The 20,910-nt window shown below is 37.0% G+C and overlaps 1 protein-coding gene across 2 annotated transcripts in view; it reads right to left on the minus strand.

Annotated features, from left to right (window-relative positions):
• Gria2 (glutamate ionotropic receptor AMPA type subunit 2) overlaps positions 1-20,910 on the minus strand; it is a 120,127-nt gene that overhangs the window by 56,590 nt on the left and 42,627 nt on the right. For both annotated transcript variants that reach the window (NM_017261.2, NM_001083811.1), the window contains 1 exon segment: positions 7,485-7,724. In NM_017261.2, coding sequence (NP_058957.1) covers positions 7,485-7,724 — 240 coding nt within the window.

Below are 20,910 nucleotides of genomic sequence, written 5' to 3' on the forward strand. Positions count from 1 at the left end.
TAAGCATGAAGTGTTCAAGGGATGCCATAGATCTCTCATCACTTGTGAAAAAAAATTTTCAGTGATAAAAACCTTAGAACTTGTCATAAAACATCTGTGATTGCTACTCACTCCAGGAAACTTCAATTCTCCTCCCTTAAGCTATAAGGCAAGCATTCAAATAGTGTGTCTGCTTGTCATCACCAGTTAAGGCAGAACATACACAATGGATCACTCAGTATTTCAACAGCTACATGCTGCTGGAAAACACATTTTCTAACTACTCCTATGTCTTTCTGTCTTCTAATTATCAGAAAAAAAGCTTCCAGTCACCATCAAAACATGACCATGAGTAAAGGTCATGCTTTCCCCATTTTAACATGAAGCAATCTTAAGGATCATTCTTTACCCTACATACTAAGATATTTTATTGTATTTTATTCAATCATGAAATTTCCACACCAAAAAACTCCGAGTGCTACTGCATTTGGCATTGTCTTGTCTTTGACAGATACTATAAGAAAATTTACATATAAATTCACATATAAATTTATAAGTAGATTTCATCAAGTGACAAATTTAAGCCTAAAATTTATTGGCAGTCAAAGAAGATGGGATAATATATAAAATTAAAAGATAATGGATATTTTTCATGACTAACTTCCAAACTCATTTATTCTGTGTCAAAAGTAACGTGCACTCAATGTAGATTCCATTACTAAATAATCTTAGGATTAATATTTTGGAAGCTGTGTAACCTAGCACAAGTTTCTTGTATTTATTAAAACTTCAACTTCCCAAGTAATGCTATATCAGATTTGATATATGTTCTGTCAGTTGACACTGCATAACATTGCATCAGTCATTCACAAGCTGACATTTGGTATCACACCAAATTTGAAGAGACTGTAGATCCTTGCTCAGGAATTCACACAAATTATTTTTCAGAGGTAACCACATAATCTCTCAACATCAGTTACTCAAGTTCCTCATCCCTCAATGCTGACAATACTGTAAAATTTCTACTGACAATTTCTTCACAGTTTATACAAGACTTTTAAATGCTTGAAACTGATGCCCAGCCTGCAGTGCCAAGACGTCAATAATTTTTAAACTTACAGAACACCAAAATGTGTGCATTTTGCATACAAAGATAACACTAAAGTCTTCATTTCCTATGCACATGCAGCAGATTGCTGTTCCCTTGGCCCTACCATTTAATTAGGAGATAGAATAAGCTGAGCATTTTTTCTTCTGGAATGAAATAACACAGCGATTTCTTCATTGGTACATGAATCCCTTAATTCAGCTATAAATATTTGTGGGAATTGGATGCTCTACATAAAATTGGTTTATGTAAAGCTGTCAGTAAGCAGTATTCGCTCCACTCTGATATGTATTCTGTATATTATGTCAGCTTGCTTACTTCCTGTTTCTCAACAATTTAAAAAATAAAAGAAAGATGTTGAGATAAGCAGCTGCTGTCCCTGCAAAAATCAGAAGAAAATTAAAATATAACTATTCCTTTTAATAAGTTTAAATATAATCCTAAAATATGTCAATTATATGATGAATTTAAAATTGAGTTCTTGATCTACTACTGAATCTTAAACAGTAGAAGAAAAAGCTAGTTCAATATCATTATCAATAGTCTCTGTATGCATGACCTATTTATTAGCTGCCATTTTTTCTTAAACTCAAAAGAAATTACTAGCAGTAAATGCCAATTTCATTTTGACCTACTGTGAATAACCTTGAGAAAAAATTAGCTTAAAAGTTCTTATGTAATAATGACTTTATGAAATTCCTAGGCAAATGGATGGAACTGGAAAATATCATCCTGAGTAAGGTAACCCAATCACAGAGAAACACACATGGTATGCACTCATTGATAAGTGAATATTAGCCCAAATGCTCGAATTACCTTAAATGTACAGAACACATGAAACTCAAGGATGGCCAAAATGTGAATGCTTCACTCCTTCTTTAAAAGGGGAACAAGAATACCCTTGGGAGGGAATAGGGAGGCAAAGTCTAGAACAGAGGCAGAAGGAACACCCATTCAGAGCCTGCCCCACATGTGGCCCATACATATACAGCCACCAAACTAGATAAGATGGATGAAGCTAAGAAGTGCAGGCTGACAGGAACCGGATGTAGATCTCTCCTGAGAGACACAGCCAGAATACAGCAAATACATAGGCGAACACCAGCAGCAAGCCACTGAACTGAGAACGGGACCCCCGTTGAAGGAATCAGAGAAAGGGCTGAAAGAGCTTGAAGGGTCTTGAGACCCCATATGAACAACAATGCCAAACAACCAGGGCTTCCAGGGACTAAGCCACTACCCAAAGATTGTACATGAACTGACCCTGGGCTCCAACTGCATAGGTAGCAATGAATAGCCTAGTAAGGACACCAGTGGAAGGGGAAGCCCTTGGTCCTGTCAAGATTGAACCCCCAGTGAATGAGATTGTTGGGGGAGGGGGGTAATGGTGGAGGATGGGGAGGGGAACACATATAGAGAAGGGGAGGGAAAAGGGTTAGGGGGATGTTGGTCTGGAAACCGGGAAAGGGAATAACTATTGTAACATAAATAAGAAATACCCAAGTTAATAAAGATGGAGAAAAAAAAGTTCTTATGTTATTAAGGGCTGAAATTTAAAATAGTAACTACCAAAAGTATATTCCATCCAGAACAGTCTTCATTCTTTAAAATATTTTACTTGCCCCCAGTTGAGGGTGCCACCTATCTCAAAAACTTTAATCGAGAATTGTTTCTGTCTAAAGGAAGCACAGAGACAAAAACTGGAGCAGAGATTGAAGGAAAGACTATCACCTTGGGATCAATCCCATTCCCAGACACCAAAGCCTGACACAATTGCTGATGCCAAGATGTGCTTGCAGACAGGAACCTCGTATGGCTCTCTCTGTGCAGCTTTGCCAGCACCTGACTAAGACAGATGCAAATACTCACAGCCAACCATTGGCCTCAGCCCAGGGACTCCAATGGAAGAGTTACTTAGGCAAGGACTAAATGGACTGAAGGGAATTGCAACCCTATGGAAGAACAACAGTTCCCAGGGACTAAACCACCAACTAAAAAGTATACATAGGCTGGTCCATGGCTCCTGCTACATATGTAGCAGAGGACTGCCTTATCTGGCATCAATGAGAGGAGATGAACTGGTCCTGTGGAGGCTTGATGCCTCAGAGAAGGGGGGTGGTAGAGGTATGAGGCAGGCACGGGTGGGTTGGTGGATAAATACCCACTTAGAGGGAAAGGGAGGTTTGGGGGTGCTTTGTGGGGAGACCAAGAAGGGGGACAACATTTGAAATTTAGATAAATAAGTAATAAAAAGAAAACGATATTTTGTTTGTTGCATAATAATTCCCACTCCCTCACTCATTCTTCCTGACAGAGTAACATGTGTGCTCAGTAACTCATGGCACTGTGATTAGACTAGATTAAATTATCATGTATTTTCCTCATCATCTTTCTCAAGGCATCAAGAAGAAAATGTAGTTTTGAAGCCTTTTCATTCTATGCTAGATAATTTCTTTGACCTGGAATAAAGTTCCTTCCCTTTGGGGAAGAAACAGTATTTGCTCAAAATAAAACCAAAACATAAATATAGAAAGAGGAATTGATTCTGTTTTTACTTACTGTCCAGAGAAATATATCACATCCCTTCTTTGGCATTGAACCAACAAACACAAGTCATTGGACTCAAATTCAAATATATTTTACCTGTACCTAAAGATCAAAATTACAGGGCATAATTGCCTAAGGGGGTGGTCCATCACTCTCTAGTTAAACCTATTTTAAACCTCCATCATCTTACTCCCAATGCAGTAATTGTACAAGGTTTTAAGGAAGGGCACAAAGTCCTTAAGAAGTATCAGGCTGCTGCAAAGTGGCTGGATAAAGAGAAGACACCAGAAATTCTGAAATGTCAGCATGCTTTGGAGTAATAGCATCTGACTTCCTATCACGGGGATCCTGAGCCTGGTGGAAGATGATTCCACACAGAGACAGGAGCATTCAAGGTTTGCCATGTTTTGGCTGGGATATAACCTTTGACTTCGATGGATTTAGAAAAACAAGTATAAATTAATTATAGTATTTGTTAAGAGCAACGTGATAAAATAAAAAAAAATTGTCTAAGTTTCTTTCATTTTGTTTATATGTCTGGGCAGAATATTGTTGGGGAGGGAATTTCAATGCCTGGGACTCATGCTGTTCAAAGAACATTTATTTGTTGGACATCATAGTGTAAGACTATAAGTTACACAAATCCATGTAGTCCAGGAAGGAAAGGGGAGACCCTATTGAGAATGGATCAAATTGGTTGAAACAGGGGCCTGAAGTGGAGGAAATTATGGAATTGCTTTAAAAATCATGATCAAAAAGATTGAGTTAGTATGTTGAGGTGGGCCCTGAACATCAATCATGTAGCCCTATCGTGTAGAGGAAGCACGAGAGAGGACAGAGACAGAGGAAAGAAATAGCCCATAGAATGAACAGATGGATTATCTTAATGTTATGCAAAGTCATACAAATTAGGTCATTGATAATACAAAAGTGGTCAGCAATAATACCATTCCAGGAGCCAATAAACATTTCACAAAGGTCAAGGCTTTTTGAGTGTTTTGAGAGTCTTACAATTTATCTCTGGAAACAGTCACAGAGGAAGGCCTGTGTAACACTCTGCACATTCACACATCGACAGCTACTTGATATAACCTCAAAAATGTGGTCATAAGGTCATGTTGGCTCTAATATATAATTACTTAATATTATCACATTAATGTTCTTTGGCCAACAGACATACTTGACTCGAACCAATTAGTTTAATTTAATAATAGGAGATTATCTCATCCTGCCAATTTCATTAAGTATTATGAAGGTATTCATAAAATCATTGTAAAGTGCCCCAGATTCTCTTTGCAATTGCATAAGTCCATCAGTCTTCACTCGCAAGTTCCCCAGCTCCTTTTATTGCTAAGTATCTTTCTTCAAGTCTTAGCGTTTCTCTTTCTCTGATTAAGTCAGTTTTTGTCTATTTGAATATTTCTGAGACTCACTTTTAACCAACGTGAGTAACAGAGATAAGGAAAGAGAAAAAGATGAGGAGCATTCTTCTTCGACCTCATTCATGAGGAAAAGTTTATCTTCTCACACGTCAACTTCACAAGCATGATTCCACTTTTAATGCACGATCAAATTTAAGATGCTCAAACATTTAACTCTTTCACGTATTGCCACTGATTATCAAATACCAACCTTGTGTCTAGCCTTATCTGCAGCTCTGCAGGTCCAATTACAAAGTTAACACCCACTGTGAGGAGTGCTTTTAGGCATTGTCTTTGCAGCTAAGAGTAAAACCATAAATAACAAAGGCCTTATCCTGAGTGGCTAAATCATTCCCTGGAATAGAGTAGGAGCTCAATAAATAGCTCCTGAGTGACAGAATTAATGTCACTATTAATTATGAATTGTCATATGCCCTAGGATGGGGACTAAGACACTGTTTTGTGAGAGAATGCCAGTATGAATTGTGTTTCTCAGGAAATGATACACTGAAGTAAACTACAAGAGGCTCTACAAATGTTAGCACTGTGCAGACATTAGAGGTTTGAAAGAGTTTGACTCATCTCAGAAAGGGAACGAAGGTCAATCAGATTTAGAACTTAGATTTAGTGAGTGTGCAAGTCTTAAGAACACAATAAAGAACTGGGCAACAATACCCAAGTATTATAAAGTCTAAAATCCAGGCTGAGAATTTTCATGTCATTCTCATGACGATTCATTGAGGTCATTGAGGTGTTTCAAGCAAGGGGGAAAGGGTTTGATGCTGGCAAAGAAAATGCATTTAAAATAATTCTACCTTATTTGTTGAAAATGGATCCTATAGGGATTGGTGTAGTATTACAGAGAGGAGGTTCTATATACATTGGTCTACAAAGCTGGTTCTGAAAAAAGCCTCTAAATGTGAAATACACATAGATGGTAGAAATATCAGCACTAAGATTAAAATGTAAGAAATGGATTAGAATGATGCCTAGCTTCTGGTAGAGTCCTAGAGAGTGGAACCAAGTTCTAAAAAAAATTAGGAAAGGCTACATCCAATAAACTCAGTTTTATAAAAATATTTTATCACATTCAGAAAGCCCATATTAAAGTCACCCTGAACCTTGAAATCTACATGAACTATATATAACTGTTAATAGTTTTCAAGCATAGTGTGGGCATCAAATCTGTCCTTGCAAAGCAGTCACAAAGCTGTTAACATGGATTTTTCTTTCAGTGTATTAAGTGCTAACTGGCTTTTACATGGAGGAAAGTCATGCCACGGTTCAGGAAAAGAGGGCCAAGGAAAGACACCCAGCTTAAGCAAGACTTCATCAGAACCACTATAGCCAAGGAAGTCTAAGTTATCAGTGGAGAATGGCTCACTTCCAGTCCAGCCTTCAGCATGACAAGGTGCCCTATTTTGCTCAAAAGAGAATTCTGGGTTTCAAAAATTTTTAGTACTCCAGGAAGTGAGCTTCTGAAGGAAGCATTGTGGAGCTTAGCTACTCTTATATACTGTTCTTTACCCTCTTGTTTTTATTTATGTGTAGTCTCCAAAAGCACATGAATATCTGTACAAAATGGTTCATAGAATGTGAGGTATACACAGACTCACTTAAGCTGATTCTGGATCCCATGAATGTTAAAATCTCATCCCCTAAAGCTCAGATCAGAACAGGGTGGCTAATATTAACCTTAACAACAAACAATTCAGAAACATAAGAAAGATTTCCCCATCACCAAATTTGTGCATGGATTTCAACATCATCAACAACAAAACTTTGTCTAGAATGATATAAAGCAGCATGGGTTGGATATGAGCCTGTGTGGACTATCCCACATGTGGGTAGATCATGAACCCTGGGTTGACTATCCCACACATGGGTAGATCCTGATCCCATGAGCAACCTGTAACTTCTCTGAGGCTCAGAAACATTATTTTAAAGCTAGGTTGGACTGGACACTTCCTGCCTGACAAATATTTTATATTAAACAATATTTCATAACTATGAACTATTACAACAATTTCTACATATATGTTTATACAAATTCCTTTACATCACTTCTCCTCTTATAAGTAACATGGTCATTCTGGGATCTTTGTTGAACACATGGCAAGCTATTTTATGCTAGAACTGAACACTAAGTTATTAGATTGTCACAAACTATCCCTATCAACTGTGCTCTCAAATACTGGGCTGTACATTCTAATCCCTCTTGACTCTTGTTTTCTTGTTTTTATTTTTTCTTTCTATTTTACTTTAAGTATGCATTCATATTTTAAAAGCATTATACATTTACACAAGAAAATTGAACCAAGAAATTCTTGGGCATTCATACACTTTCATTGTACTAGAGCATGACATTAAAATGCCAAGGGCAAATACTGTGTTTGATGCATTAAGAGGGGATACATTCTGTAACCTACCTCTGTCACTGTCATAGAGGTATGCGAACTTGTCCCATTGGTAGTACTCAATCAAGCTAAGGAGTGCTCCTTTGAGGTCAGGTCGCATCTGGATGACAAATGGATGTGTGCCATCTGTTGGGAAGCTAGGTGTGATGAAGGACACATGGAGTGTCCCACAGAATGATGTGATGGTATTTACAGACTTCTTGTCATAAAATCCAAAAATTGCGTAGACTCCTCTTGAAAACTGGGAGCAGACTAGAAATCGAAAAGACAGAAATGATAGGTCACTTAATCATCATGTAATTACATTGTCTGGCCAGAAATTCAATATCCCTTCCTGTAAAGTACAAAATCATTAGCAAATCAGAAGAAATAGTTAATATCAATAATTCATCAAAATTTATGGAAACTTATTTACTTACCATTCATGTTGATGAATTCAAAAAACTACAAAGGATAAAATGAAGCAATTAAGACTACAAGAAAATAGATTGTTTAACAAGCTTCACATGGGTAAATGTATTTAAGTATAATTTTAAAAAAGACATAAGTAACTAGGGACCTTTAATCTTTTATTTTAATTAAAACATAATTAAATTCCTTTCTTCTTCTAACACTTCCTAGGTCCCTCACCCTCATTCCTGCTAATTTGTGGCCTCTTTTTCTTCACTTATCAATGTCATATATGCATAAATATGTAAATAATCCATAACAACCTTCTGAATCTGTGTTTGCTTGAGGCTTTTGTTTGTTTTTGATTTTTATGGTTTAGGGTTTTATGGGTTATTTTGGTTAGTTGTTTGGTTAGGTTTTGGGGGTATTTTGTTTTGCTTTTTTACTTCTGTATATATCTGTATATATAATTTCAGTGCTGAACACTTTTTATAGGATTACCAAACAATGAACTTATCCCTGAAACAGGTTAATTTATTCTCTCTCTCTCTCTCTCTCTCTCTCTCTCTCTCTCTCTCTCTCTCTCTCTCTGTCTCTCTCTCAGCAGCTATTAGTGGCCTGTAGTTTTTTGTTTGTTTGTTTGTTTTTGTTTTTTTATCTAGAAAAAAAATTCCAGCAAGATTCATCCCTCTCACTTTAGCATGTCTATTACTACTGTTAGAAATAGCCTGTTCTTATCTAGACAATATACTCTCTCAAAACAGCTCATTCTTAAGCAAATCAGATTGCTTAAAAGACATTACATGGGCTAGAGACGTGGCTCTGTTAGTAAAATATATATCTCACAAGCAGATAATTGAGTTTGAACCACAGAACTCATAAAAGAAAACAGTGATAGCTTCATGCATTAATAACTTTATCACTAGGGATGTGGAGACTAGAGGATTCCTGGGACACATGATCAACTGCGCTGTCCTAACCACCAATTCCCAGATCCAATGAGAGAACTTGTATCAAAAATAAGGTAGACTGCCTTCATGAGGACCACTGTTCAAAGATCATTTCTGTCCCCTTTATGCACATACACCCTGTTGGCAGGTTCACCAGCACGCAAGCATATAACCAGCACACACAATCACACACGAATATACATTTTAAAAAAGCTTAAGCAGTGTTGTTTTGATAATGCTTTGTATTACAAGTCCAGTGCGTTTCCATTGTTCCAATGTTAACCAAAATCTCTGTGAGAGAAAATATCACACTTGCTGCAGAACTATAGAGATCTGTCACCAGAGAGGCATCCTGTATTGTGTCACCCATTCAAGCAGCAATTAAATAAAGTTAGTAAATAAAATTACATCAATTTTCTCAATTTGGTTGTTGATTTTTAACACTTCCCCAACCTACATGTTCCTCTGCACATAAAATAAAAATTAATGAAATACTTTGCAGAAGGACCATTATTTTTAGTGTAACATGATAGTGTTTCAAAGTCACCATTCCTTCCATAACCAATTGTCCTTTTCAGGTATTTCTCTTTTAAAAAATATTTTTTAATATATTTCTTTCTTATATTTTAAATGGTATTCTCTTTCCTGGTTTCCTGTCCCTAAGTCCCCATCCCCACTCCCTCCCCCATATGGTATTTCCCCATCCATCCCCCTTACCCCACCCCCGACATTCCCCTGTATTGGGGGTCCAACCTTGGCAGGACCAAGGGCTTCCCCATTATTTTTAACATAATATGATAGTGTTTCAAAGTCACCATTCCTTCCATAACCCGTTGTCCTTTTCAGGTATTTCTGTCTCAGTAAATAGCACGTGATGATTCCCTCTGCTTCTGTTACCTTAGAAGTTCTAGGCTGAGATCAATACATGGAAATGTGTAGCTGTTTCTTCTCTGCCCCATCCAGCCTGCTTCAGTAATAGGAAATACTTATGCTGTGCACATCATGTGTCTTCTAAGTTCTTTCTCGTGATAACTCTCGAGATAGGAGCTATTATTATTTCCAAAATATTATGATAGAAAAAAATCCCAAATAGAGGAAATTGATGATCTAAGTCATGTGGATAGTCAGTACAAGAGTCTGTGTTCAAGCCTAGGCAGTCATGGTTCAGATCTGCATTCAAACCTAGTGTACCATATTTTTAAAAAATTAATGGATTAGCTAGCTGTTATTGTACCTGCACTAATGGACCCTCTATTCGGTTTTCTTCGATATAATCAGAATGATCATTTGAAACATTAATATAACTATTTCTGGGAAGTAAAAGCTATTTGGCCTAGGACTGCATTGCTCTATAGAAACCATCTGTGACAGGCTTCTGGCCACCAACCCAGAATATATGGTTGCTTTTGATGGATGCATAGTTAGTATTTCCAAAATGACCCTGGACATACCAGTGCCTTATAAATGAGTTACCTCCAATTGAAGGTAAAGACAATGCTACGTAATCTTACTTCTCTCTTTCACAAAAGTATATAGAAATAGATTTGTCTCATCAAAGAATTACTAAAATAGATTCTAGTGATAATAATAGGTGTAGATGACTAATAAATGATAGGCAACATTTCAGTAATTACATGATATTAACTGACCATGATGTCAGATATTTCTCTAACTGGTCATTATTCCTATAAGATTTCTATTTTTCTTTAAATATTTCTTGGCATTCTACTGGCTTCTGTCTTTCTAACATAAACCTGGGTTTTTAGATTGCATCAACATAATAGATTATTGACATCAACTCTTTTATTTTTAGTCCTGTTGGGGATAAGTTGATAGATCAGAGAACAACTAAATTGCTTTTCATACATTTCACGTAGCTCTAAAATAAGGTAGTAGTATTTTATTCATGTCCATAGTATTTGTTCTCTTCTAGGCAAAAAGGTAGCCTTTAATTTATTTGATGAACCCGGCTCTTTATCATTCAAATGTAAAAGGTGGTGACAATTATGTCTTTTAGGGAAACTCTGCAGTGATCTCTTTGTGCATGGATATGTGTGTACTAACATGCACGTCTTATATTTGAATTGGTTACAATATTTTCTATGTCTCAGATTGATGAAATATGACATTTGAAGAGGGTGGATTGCTATAAAATTCTCCCTAGGTCTACTTTACTTGATTTTCTCTGAAAGGTTGGCATGATATCCAGACACTATGGGGATATCATGCAATATGATTTTTTGATGAAGCTTCTTGATAATGAAATATTTTCTGTTTTGGAAAAACCAACCCCAGTCACACTGGAATGCTTAAAAAGGAAGCCACTCTTTGAATACTAAATCTCAGTAAGGAGCCATACCTTTCATTTTCCATTTGTCTAAAGTGAGTTAAGAGACTTCTTTGTTTTGCAACCAGCTGGAAGCAGTGCCTTTGTTTCAATAAGAAGCATAAACTGTACAAAACTTTGTAAGAAATGACATCTCTTTTAACCTGGTAACCATTTTTTGGGGTAATTACTTTACCACAATGGCCTTCGTCTCTTGACAAACCTTTGTCATGCTCAACCCTATCACAATAACTTTCATGACATATAATGACTTTCTTTTTTCCTACTGTACTCAAGTTTTTAATATTTCTCTCAATATTCTATTTCTACACAGACAAATTATCAATATTGCTCAGTCACAGTCCCTACCCCTACATGGTAAAGTGGCACTGGGATCTATGAGCAAGCATCTTAGCTGAAGTACTGTTTCCAAGTTCTAAATGACAGTCTGAGAAGGGGGATCTTAATGACATCAATACAAAGTCAAACATAGCACTGCTCTGGGGAAACAGCAGACTCAGATTGCAGAAAGTCTTGGACATTTGTGTGTGAGGCACCCAAGTGCCTGATAGGTCTTTGATACAAAAGCTCTATTTTCACTCTTTTTACATGGTGGTAGTGGAAGGCTATGGTAGAACTGAGTTCAATTGATAGAAGCAAGGAAGAGAAAGAGAGATAAAGAAAGGACCAGTATAATCTATAATTCACAAGAACATGACCTCAGTGACTGATTTTCTTCACCTGTGTGCTAGCTTCCACACTCTACCACTTTCCTAAAAATACAATAAACTACAGAGCAAGTGTTTAATGTTTGCAAGTTGTTGAAGGGGCATTGCCTACTCAAATTTTAACATTTTTCCCTGGTTTCCAAAGGCTTACACCCATCTCAGAATGAATTGTCTCTCTCTGAGAGTCAGCATCATCTTAGCCATTATGTACTGGTCGTAAAGTCCAAATGCAAAGTCTCTTATGAGACACAAACCAAACTCTTGACCCACTATAAAGTCAAACCGAAAGTTATATATTTCTATGATGCAAATAACAAAGGAAAAAACACCAATTCTAAAATGAAGTAATAGGGGATAAGAAGGAAGGCACAGACCAAAACAAAACCAACAACAAAAAATGAATCTAACAGGGAAAACACTAAATTCTTCAGCTCTGTACAACATCCAAGATGCAAAGTGTCAGGAGGTAAAGTCCCAGGGACTTGAATAACTCCATCACGATGGCTTTCCCATCCTGTATCCCACAGTTTCCATCTTTCCTAGAATTAATGATTCCTGTCTGTAGTTTTCCTCAGGAGACACTCCATATTTCTGGCATCTCTGAATTGGCACGTACACAGAAAGCCTCATGCACTACCTTCACAGGGAATCTTTTGGGGGCATTGTGACCCTCATAAACACTTTTCTTTCAAATCTGGGAGGGACCCTTGATGACAATGTAACTCCTGATATTCATCCTCCAACTGTTACCAGGGATGGAATAGAGTCAGGTGAGAACAAAATGAGGAAATAATAGACACATACAGAAACAGATATTTGTGATCAGGTGGTTCTGATTGTGATAGAGAAACTGTAGCACCCTGGGCTCAGCATGTTTTTAATAAAGAGTTGAACAGACCAGCAGACTTAATTGAATGCAGCTGAATATGGAGGTAGGGTTATAAGAGATAAGTAAGGAGGCAGGGTTTACAGGATTCAGATCCATCAAGGAAGCAGGTTTAGCTGATCTTGGTAGGAGCAGTCTCTGTAAGAGAGCAGCTTTCAGGCTGTAAAAATCTAGGAGGAAAGTGTTGGTGGGCATTTTCTGTATTAATATCCACAGTTGGACCCCTAATAAAGCTTTGCCATTTCTTTCTGAGTCACACCACAGTGGCAGAATCTTTGCCAATTCCCTCTGGGTCTGAGGCTAGGGTCTTTGCATGGCCATGCCCATGTCAATAGCATTCATTCGAGAATTCATAAACACCAAGCTTCCTCTTTTCCACATATCTTGCCATCTGTTATGTCTATAAAACTAGCATCATGTGGATAACATCAAAGCCTGCTTTCCTTTTAAGCAGCAGTTTCTCTTCCTTGACTAGTGGGCATAATATCCTCTGAGTTGCTGAGGTTTCTTAATATGAAGAAATACTTCCCCAGCAACCCTTTGTAACCAGAGGACCACAGAGCACTTTTAAGCACCTTTATCTTTTATAAACTCAGTCCTGGCTGAGTATGTAGTCATATTTATTCTTTACCTATAATTAAGGTATCTTTTCTTTTTCCCAGTTGTAAGCCATTAGCTTATTTTTTATGGCACTAATCTTGAAAACAAATACATCTTGTTTGGCCTCAAGTTTACTCATTGTCTGGCAAAATGGTGCTTTTCCAAAACTTTGCGAAGTACTCCTTGTTTGCAACTCTCACTATAAACCTAACTAAAAGATGCTCTTATTAACAATGCCACAGCCAAAAAGCTGAACTCTCTTAAACATTCCTTCGCTATGGTAAACTCTACTACCCACGAGGTCTCGGCTAATTGATAACAGGTGGAGATATTCATCACTTTGTGGGGGGAGGGGGTCCTGATGCTAAGGTCCTGTTCCCCAATTGGTTCTTGATCCATCAATAAGGATGCTAGCAGCCAATGAGCTTGAAGAATAGGCGAGACGTCTAGGTTGCTATAGGCGAACGAGCAGATGCGGGAGAGAGAGAAAAGGAGTTTTTCGCCATGCTTTGGAGGGAGAAAAGCCAACCAGCCATGAGAGATCTCAAGAGAGTGACCACAGACCACTTCTCCAGGAAGGAGGTTGGGATATTGAGCTGGATGGGACTAAAGGTAACTTAGCAACTGAAGCTAGGGCAGATTGAGAAATGATGAGCTAAGAGTATTAGGAAGGACACACTAGCCATGATAGATTGGAGGTGTCCAGCACTTGAGCCAATAAGGCAGGTTGAAACCACATCATTTTGTGTGTCTGTGGTTTTCATCTTCAGATTGAGTATTCTCTGGGTGGGTGCTAGTAGTGCCACCCATTCCTGGGGCATTGAGGCAGGGTAGCAAAATCTCCATGCAACACACCACCATAACAATACACAAATAGCCTTTATTCCTACTCTTAGTAGAGTATTTCTTTCTGTTTGCATCTTTATGAGTTCATTCTAAGCTGTCTGTATCCTTGACTTCTGAGCTCACACTGGAATCACTCAGCCAATTCTACTTTAGGCTTTGATTAGCGCTAATCTCCATATATTTTCAAATCCTCATATGCTTATTTCCAAAATTTAGAGGAACATTTTAGGTTTACTGAAAGCGATGACCCCACTTTTAACACTAGCTTTCTGTGTTAGTTGGAATTAGTGATAAGCTTTTCATCACTGTGGCAACATATGACACAGTCAATTTAATGAAAAAAAGGAACTTTTAGTTTTCAGGCTGGGAGGTTTTATCCCTAATCCTCTGCTGTTTTTCATTCTGGGCTCTTAGTTATGCATAGATTCATAGCTATACAAATATGTGACAGAGGAGTTTTGACTTGTAGCAGAGAGAAAGCAAAGAAATGCAAACTGGTAACCAACCTCCATTGTCATACCCACAATGAGCACCTTAGCTAAGTGGCACCACATCACCTGGATTCCTAGCATCATCTGAGTTGTGCTAGAATGGAATCAAATATTCAAATCAAAACCGTGTAAGAACATTTCATACTGAAATTGTAACCAGCATGATAGCTACAGGCACCTACTAACACATTAAACTCTGAAATTAAGGTATTTTTAATTGACTTAAAATGTGAATTGATTATTTCATTTACATCTACATTTTATTCCCCAAGAATGCTTTCAAAAGATAAAGCTACCTCTGCATCATGTCTTCTAAAGAAAGAAGGCTTAGAAGTCCTGGAGTCTTCAAAATAGTGTGCTATTAACTCCAAGAAAAATGCAGAAGGCACTTTCTAGAATGAGATAAAAAATATCAGAATTCTGTCCAGTCATTTATGTAGGTAGAGGACAGTTTCAGCTCCAGTTTCATGGTCTGAGCAATCACAGATTTACGAAGGGTTGTAACTTTGTGAATGAGCAGCCTGATTAATATAAGGAGCTCATGTATGACTCGAGACTTAAAAATGATTGCAAAGGAGTTATTGAAGATATTCTTGTTGAGTTCTACTTGAGTTAAATATTTAATAACAACTTTGAAAACCTCAGCAAAGTCAAGTCTTTTCATAAGACGTTTTAGGTCATACTACAGAAGTAATAATCTCCCGGGTGTAGGTAATTTGCTGATTATTTCACTTTTTATTACAAGCACAGAAGATCTAGGCTGGCAACACTGCTGATGGGGCATCCGACACTCCTTTCCTCTTGGATCACTCTGCTCATTGGTGCTGCTAATGTGGCATTCACAATACAGTCTGTGAGACTTCACACCCTTATTTAGTAGAAGGGGAAAAAAGCTGAGTATGATTTAGTTTTGTTTTCTATTTTTACCTCTATACATTGGTATTTCTTTAATGAAATGGCGTAAGTTGCTTCATAAGCAGGAAGCTCCATCTGCAGCTTATAGTTCAGTCATCTTTGCCTTCTTCAAGCTCATGTTCTTCACTACAGGTCTTCCTAAAACACACTACCTGGAAGGTATTCTCTGACCATTTGTCTCCCAATTTTGTCTTTTTTCCATTCTATTTTTAAGGGTTTTTCACCCTTAATATCAAAAATCAAATTCAAGTTTACATGCAAATCTTCCTAAATCTCCATCGTTCCAGTTATTTCTTTGTTTATCCCTCTTTACACACCAAGAAAATACACAATATAAAATATCATATACACTATTAATGGTATAGGTCCATGATTCTATTATAGCTGCCTTTTTTTCTCAAACAAGTGCAATTAAAATTATTTCAACAAATCAGGAGTGTAAGCTTTATAGAATAAATAAAAGAAAAAAACATAAAAACATTGTTTATCCTTAAAATCTTAAAGACATAGAGACATAGTTTAGCATCCAAGGGTGTGCTATCAATGACTGTAGGACAGAAGCTGAAATTTCTAATAATAAGAGGAATTTATATTTTAATCTGGATTTGAGCTTGGAGAGACAAGTTATTGTCTTTCAAAGCCTGAGGATAACAATATTACCCACATCATCATAAGATATGAAGGGATTAACAAAACACTCTCTCTCTTTCTCTCTCTCTCTCTGTCGCTCGATCTCGCTCTCGCTCTCGCTCTCGCTCTCTCTCAGCACTGTCAGAAGCTATATAACCACATGAAAACCTCTGTTTTCCACCATACTTTCTGCATTCTAACTAGTGTTAATATTATCAATTATGCAACAAAAGTTTTTCCATACTTTTCTTTAGCTCAAATTTTATCACTTCCACAAGACAGTGTTCATGACTTGGAAATCGAACACATTTTCTCAAGCCAAAAGATGTAAGAATATTCCTATCTCTGATCCCAAGAATACAAGTGTTCAGCAAGTACTATCTATTTGACCTCTCCAATCTGTATTCCTCAGCTCTGCTGACAGTGCCTAATAGAGTCTCTTAAGCACTTATTGACTAAATTTCTGCAATAGCTTCTCAAACAGCATCTTCTGTAATACATCTCTTTCTATCGCAGCAGCAATCACCCTCTTGCTCAGAAGCTGTCTATGTGCTCCAGTTGCTGAGTTAAGAACAGCCTTTGTCTAGTTTTATCAGTTCTATGTGATCTGAATCACATGTGTTTATCATTTGTGATTCTAAAGCCAATTGCATGACTGTGTGTTAGCCAGAATTATTGCTTCTCAGCCTTCTCCTTAAACAGTGACCCAACTGAGAAGTGAAAAAGAGCCATTTACGTGGACAAGCTAACAAGAACAGTGCATGCAGAAGACAGGTAATAAATGGCACATCATAAGATGATAGTTCTTCCACAAAAAGTATCCTGTTTATGATCAAGTGAATGCCACCTTCCCTGGCTGTATCTGTCCTTCTGTCATTCTCTCTTCACCCCATCTGCAGTCCAAGTTACAGTACCTTTACCAGGGTATCTTGCTAATTTCTGTACTTCTTAATCAAAGGGCTCAGTATTATAACAGTATTAAGGTGGGGAATGAGAAACCAGCACTGTCTTTCACTGACCACGTGGTAGGAAAACTGCTGATCTTGAACTTCAGTTCCTAATCTAGTAACTGCGGACGTCTATCTTGTTTATCTACTTCACTGGGATGTTTGGATGTTTGTGTTATTAAAATTATAGAACAAACTCAAGAAAATATTAATGATTAGGCAAGTGTGTTTTAGTACTAAATTCAATGTTCATAGTTTCTGTTTCTTCTGCAATAGCCAAATTGGGAATTTTACAGTATTTATTACTTAATGGAATATATGAGCAGAACCAAAAGGTTAATAAAATAAACTGCAGGATCTTGTAGTAAGTCTTTATTTCTGTTGATACTCAAACATTTTGGAAACCAATACTTCACTCCTGAATTGCTACTTTTCAGGACCATTGGCTTCGTTTGAAAATCCATGTGAAACATAGTCAATCTTTAGTGAAGCAGAAAAACAAAACAAAACAAAAAGAAACAAACCAAAACACCACTCTGAAACACCTGTGGCATCCAATGGAATTACTATTTGCATAGCAGAATTTCACACTTCAAATGAAGAGGTTAAATGAAGGAAGGACACCTCCATGAAAGTTGGCACTCCCCTGTGTTGTGTATGCATCAAGCCTTGAAGTTAATCTTCAGTGACATTTATCCCTTCAGCATAAAATTGTAGTATGTTATACATACGTTATTAGAATTCTATGTAAAATTTTTGGGAGAATTTTAGAAACTGAACCATGGTTCCGTCCTTTGTGGAAATTGTTGGTCAGTAGAGTTTCCTATGATGAAATGGAACAAAACTTTCCCTAGTCCATAAATAGCACTATTTTAAAGTTTACATATCTACTGGAGGGCTTTTTTCTTTCTCATTTGTGGATTAAAGGGCATCCACTCATGAGATGCTGGTTTAATATCTACACAGATCTCTCTGAAATCCCAGAAAGCATTGCTTAGCTAGTGAGCAAAACACTAAATGGCTCTGAGACAATGTGCGGGATAATAAGTACACCCGAGCGACAGTCGCTATAAATTGCCTCACTAATGTTTAACCTACAGCCATGACACCCATCCATATAGTGACAAATTGCCTCTCCTTTGCATACATTTTTCACAGGAATAGTTAATGTGCTGCAACATTATCTCTCATTCGTGGAAGACTGTGAAGTAGTAAGAATGCATTTTTCTTTCTCTCTAGCAAATATCTGTCCTCCCTGACTTTCATGCTAAGTAGTCTGAGTGAGGTTAAATGTCCTGGGTTTATTGCTGTGGCCTTTATTATATGCCACTTTAAAAATCTATAACATTTATTTTTGCATCATTCTTCATCTAAGATGGCAGGCCATAATGGGATCAGCAGTAATGGGCAATGACTTTAATGTAAATTTTAATGATGGGACCTGGACATGGAAGTGAGGGAGAATCACCTTCGTTTATAGAAGATGCTATTTCACAAGAGATGGTGGAATTCATCTTGGCCATGGATTTTCTTCTCTCACACACACCAGTTTTGACCTTTAAAGACTTCCCGGCCTCAGGCTCTAGATGAGGTCTAGATCTCTGTATGCTGGTGTGATACGAGTGTTATGTATAGTGTGCCAGGCTGGGTGATGGCCCATATGCCTGGTTTTTCATCTCACTAAGCCAAGAGCCAGTTAGGTGTTCCTGGCAAGTGGCAGAATTGAAAGGTCTCAATGTTCTCAAAGGTCCCGACTAGTTTAGACATGGTTGTAAACAGCTGAACACTGAACAGAGAAGTTCTAGAAATGTCATGAAAGTCACATGTATTCCTTACCACATATTTTTTCACATAAAATCCATGTGAGTTATAGTCTACTTGAAGGGACTTAGTCCACCATTCTCTGTTTGTTTAATTAGCCTTTCTTTTTCAAAAAATTAGACTTTCTTACATTCATTATTTCTTTTATATTTCTTCACTGCCCTCTTCTGCTTTCTCCAAAATCATTTTATTCTTCATGTCCCTTTTGGCCTTGAAACTCTATAGATTAATCTTTCCACATTTTGTACCATTATAATGTTGTCAAGTTCCTTAAATGTTCTATTTTAGATGTGCTGCCAAAGAAAGTTGTGGATTGTCCAAACACGAAGAGAACTCTAGAGATGCAGTCAAAACCCTCATTATCTAGAACAAGTACTTGGTTGAGTTATTTGTATTTGTCATTTTTAATGTATTTTAAAAATCATTTCCTCCCCTCCAGTTCTTCTTGTATTCCCTATCACCACCACCACCATTCTTCCCAACTTAACATACAATATTTTTTATCCTACTAAACCTAGAGACCTCACTTAGTCCAGTCTCCAAGCATGGGTATAAGACCATTTTATTTTTGTATGTGTATTGCATTTCTTAAAAGAAACATATTTTAAAGGCATGCCATCAATGTGTTATTAAGGCAATAAAATTTGAGTGAGAATTTGAATAACTATCTGACATACTTGATCAATGTACGTAATTAAGTTTTTTTATACAGCCCATAATTCTTCCTTTCCAATAGTAGATTGGTCTTTAAAAGCTCATATATTATTGATGGATGCTCAATTCACCACCAAGTGTATGGAAATGTGGGAGATAATATAATGTAGGTCACATAATATCAGTATTTAGTCATTATCAATATGACTCCATAATTATTCATATCCTATTTTCAGAATACTGCCATAGACAATATAAGAAAAGACAAAAATAATTACCTTGAAAATATTTCTCCATTATTAAAATGTATAAAAGCTATTTAGAGGGCTGGAATGAGGAGACCAGTAAAAGAAAAAGAAAAGGAAACAAAAGTCTCTGTCAGTATAGCTATTTCTGTAAAAGACAAGACTAGAGAAGCTCAAACTGAGCAGATGCAAGCTAATTGTAAGGGGAAATATTAATAATATATTCTGACTCATATATCTCAAGTTATTTCAGCTTCATGTGATCACTGAACAAAGGCACATGTGAAGTCAGTTAAAGCTATTATTTCAGATATCGAAGTGAAAGTGGGTCTGGTTTTAGAGAAATTGTTTAATTCTAGATATAAATCGCAGAGTAAATTGTAAAGTTGGCAACTTGAGAGTGTCTAAATTGAATACAACTGGTGAGCGTTTGAGGCAGGAACAAACGTCCATGCTGAAACCCTTTAGTTTTCTGCCTCCTTCAAGCTGTGCAATAGCTTCCAAGTCCACAAAGAAAATATAAAAATAAACAGCTCCGACATATATAGGGATTCTAACATAAATCCTCAGGGAATTAAAAAATGTGTCTGGTTTTAATTTGTAAGAGTAAAATTATGGCATAGCTCATAAGAATGGCAACAGATCTTCAATCAAAGAGAACAAAATAAAGGAAACCCTAATGGCCAAGCTAGAGGTGATAAGCCATACTATTTGGACCAACACATGAATTAAGTGCTAGTCTATTTCTAGGAAATGATTTCTTCTATACAAAACAAACTCTAATCACAAGCCATTGGACAGTGTATCTTTAAATGGGTGCTCCCACCACCAGTGTGACTCCAAATTCCTGTTCGTCCTGAGATGTCATAGAAATTTCATGTATTATTAATGAAAATAAAACATACCTAGTGGCAAAAACACAACAAACAAACACTTGGATTTTACTGACATTGTGGTTTCTTATTTGTATGTTTACACCCAGAATAAGTAAGGTGAGTCATAGCAAGAA

The sequence above is a fragment of the Rattus norvegicus genome, chromosome 2 (genome assembly GCF_036323735.1).
Source record: "Rattus norvegicus strain BN/NHsdMcwi chromosome 2, GRCr8, whole genome shotgun sequence".
Lineage (NCBI taxonomy): Eukaryota > Metazoa > Chordata > Mammalia > Rodentia > Muridae > Rattus > Rattus norvegicus.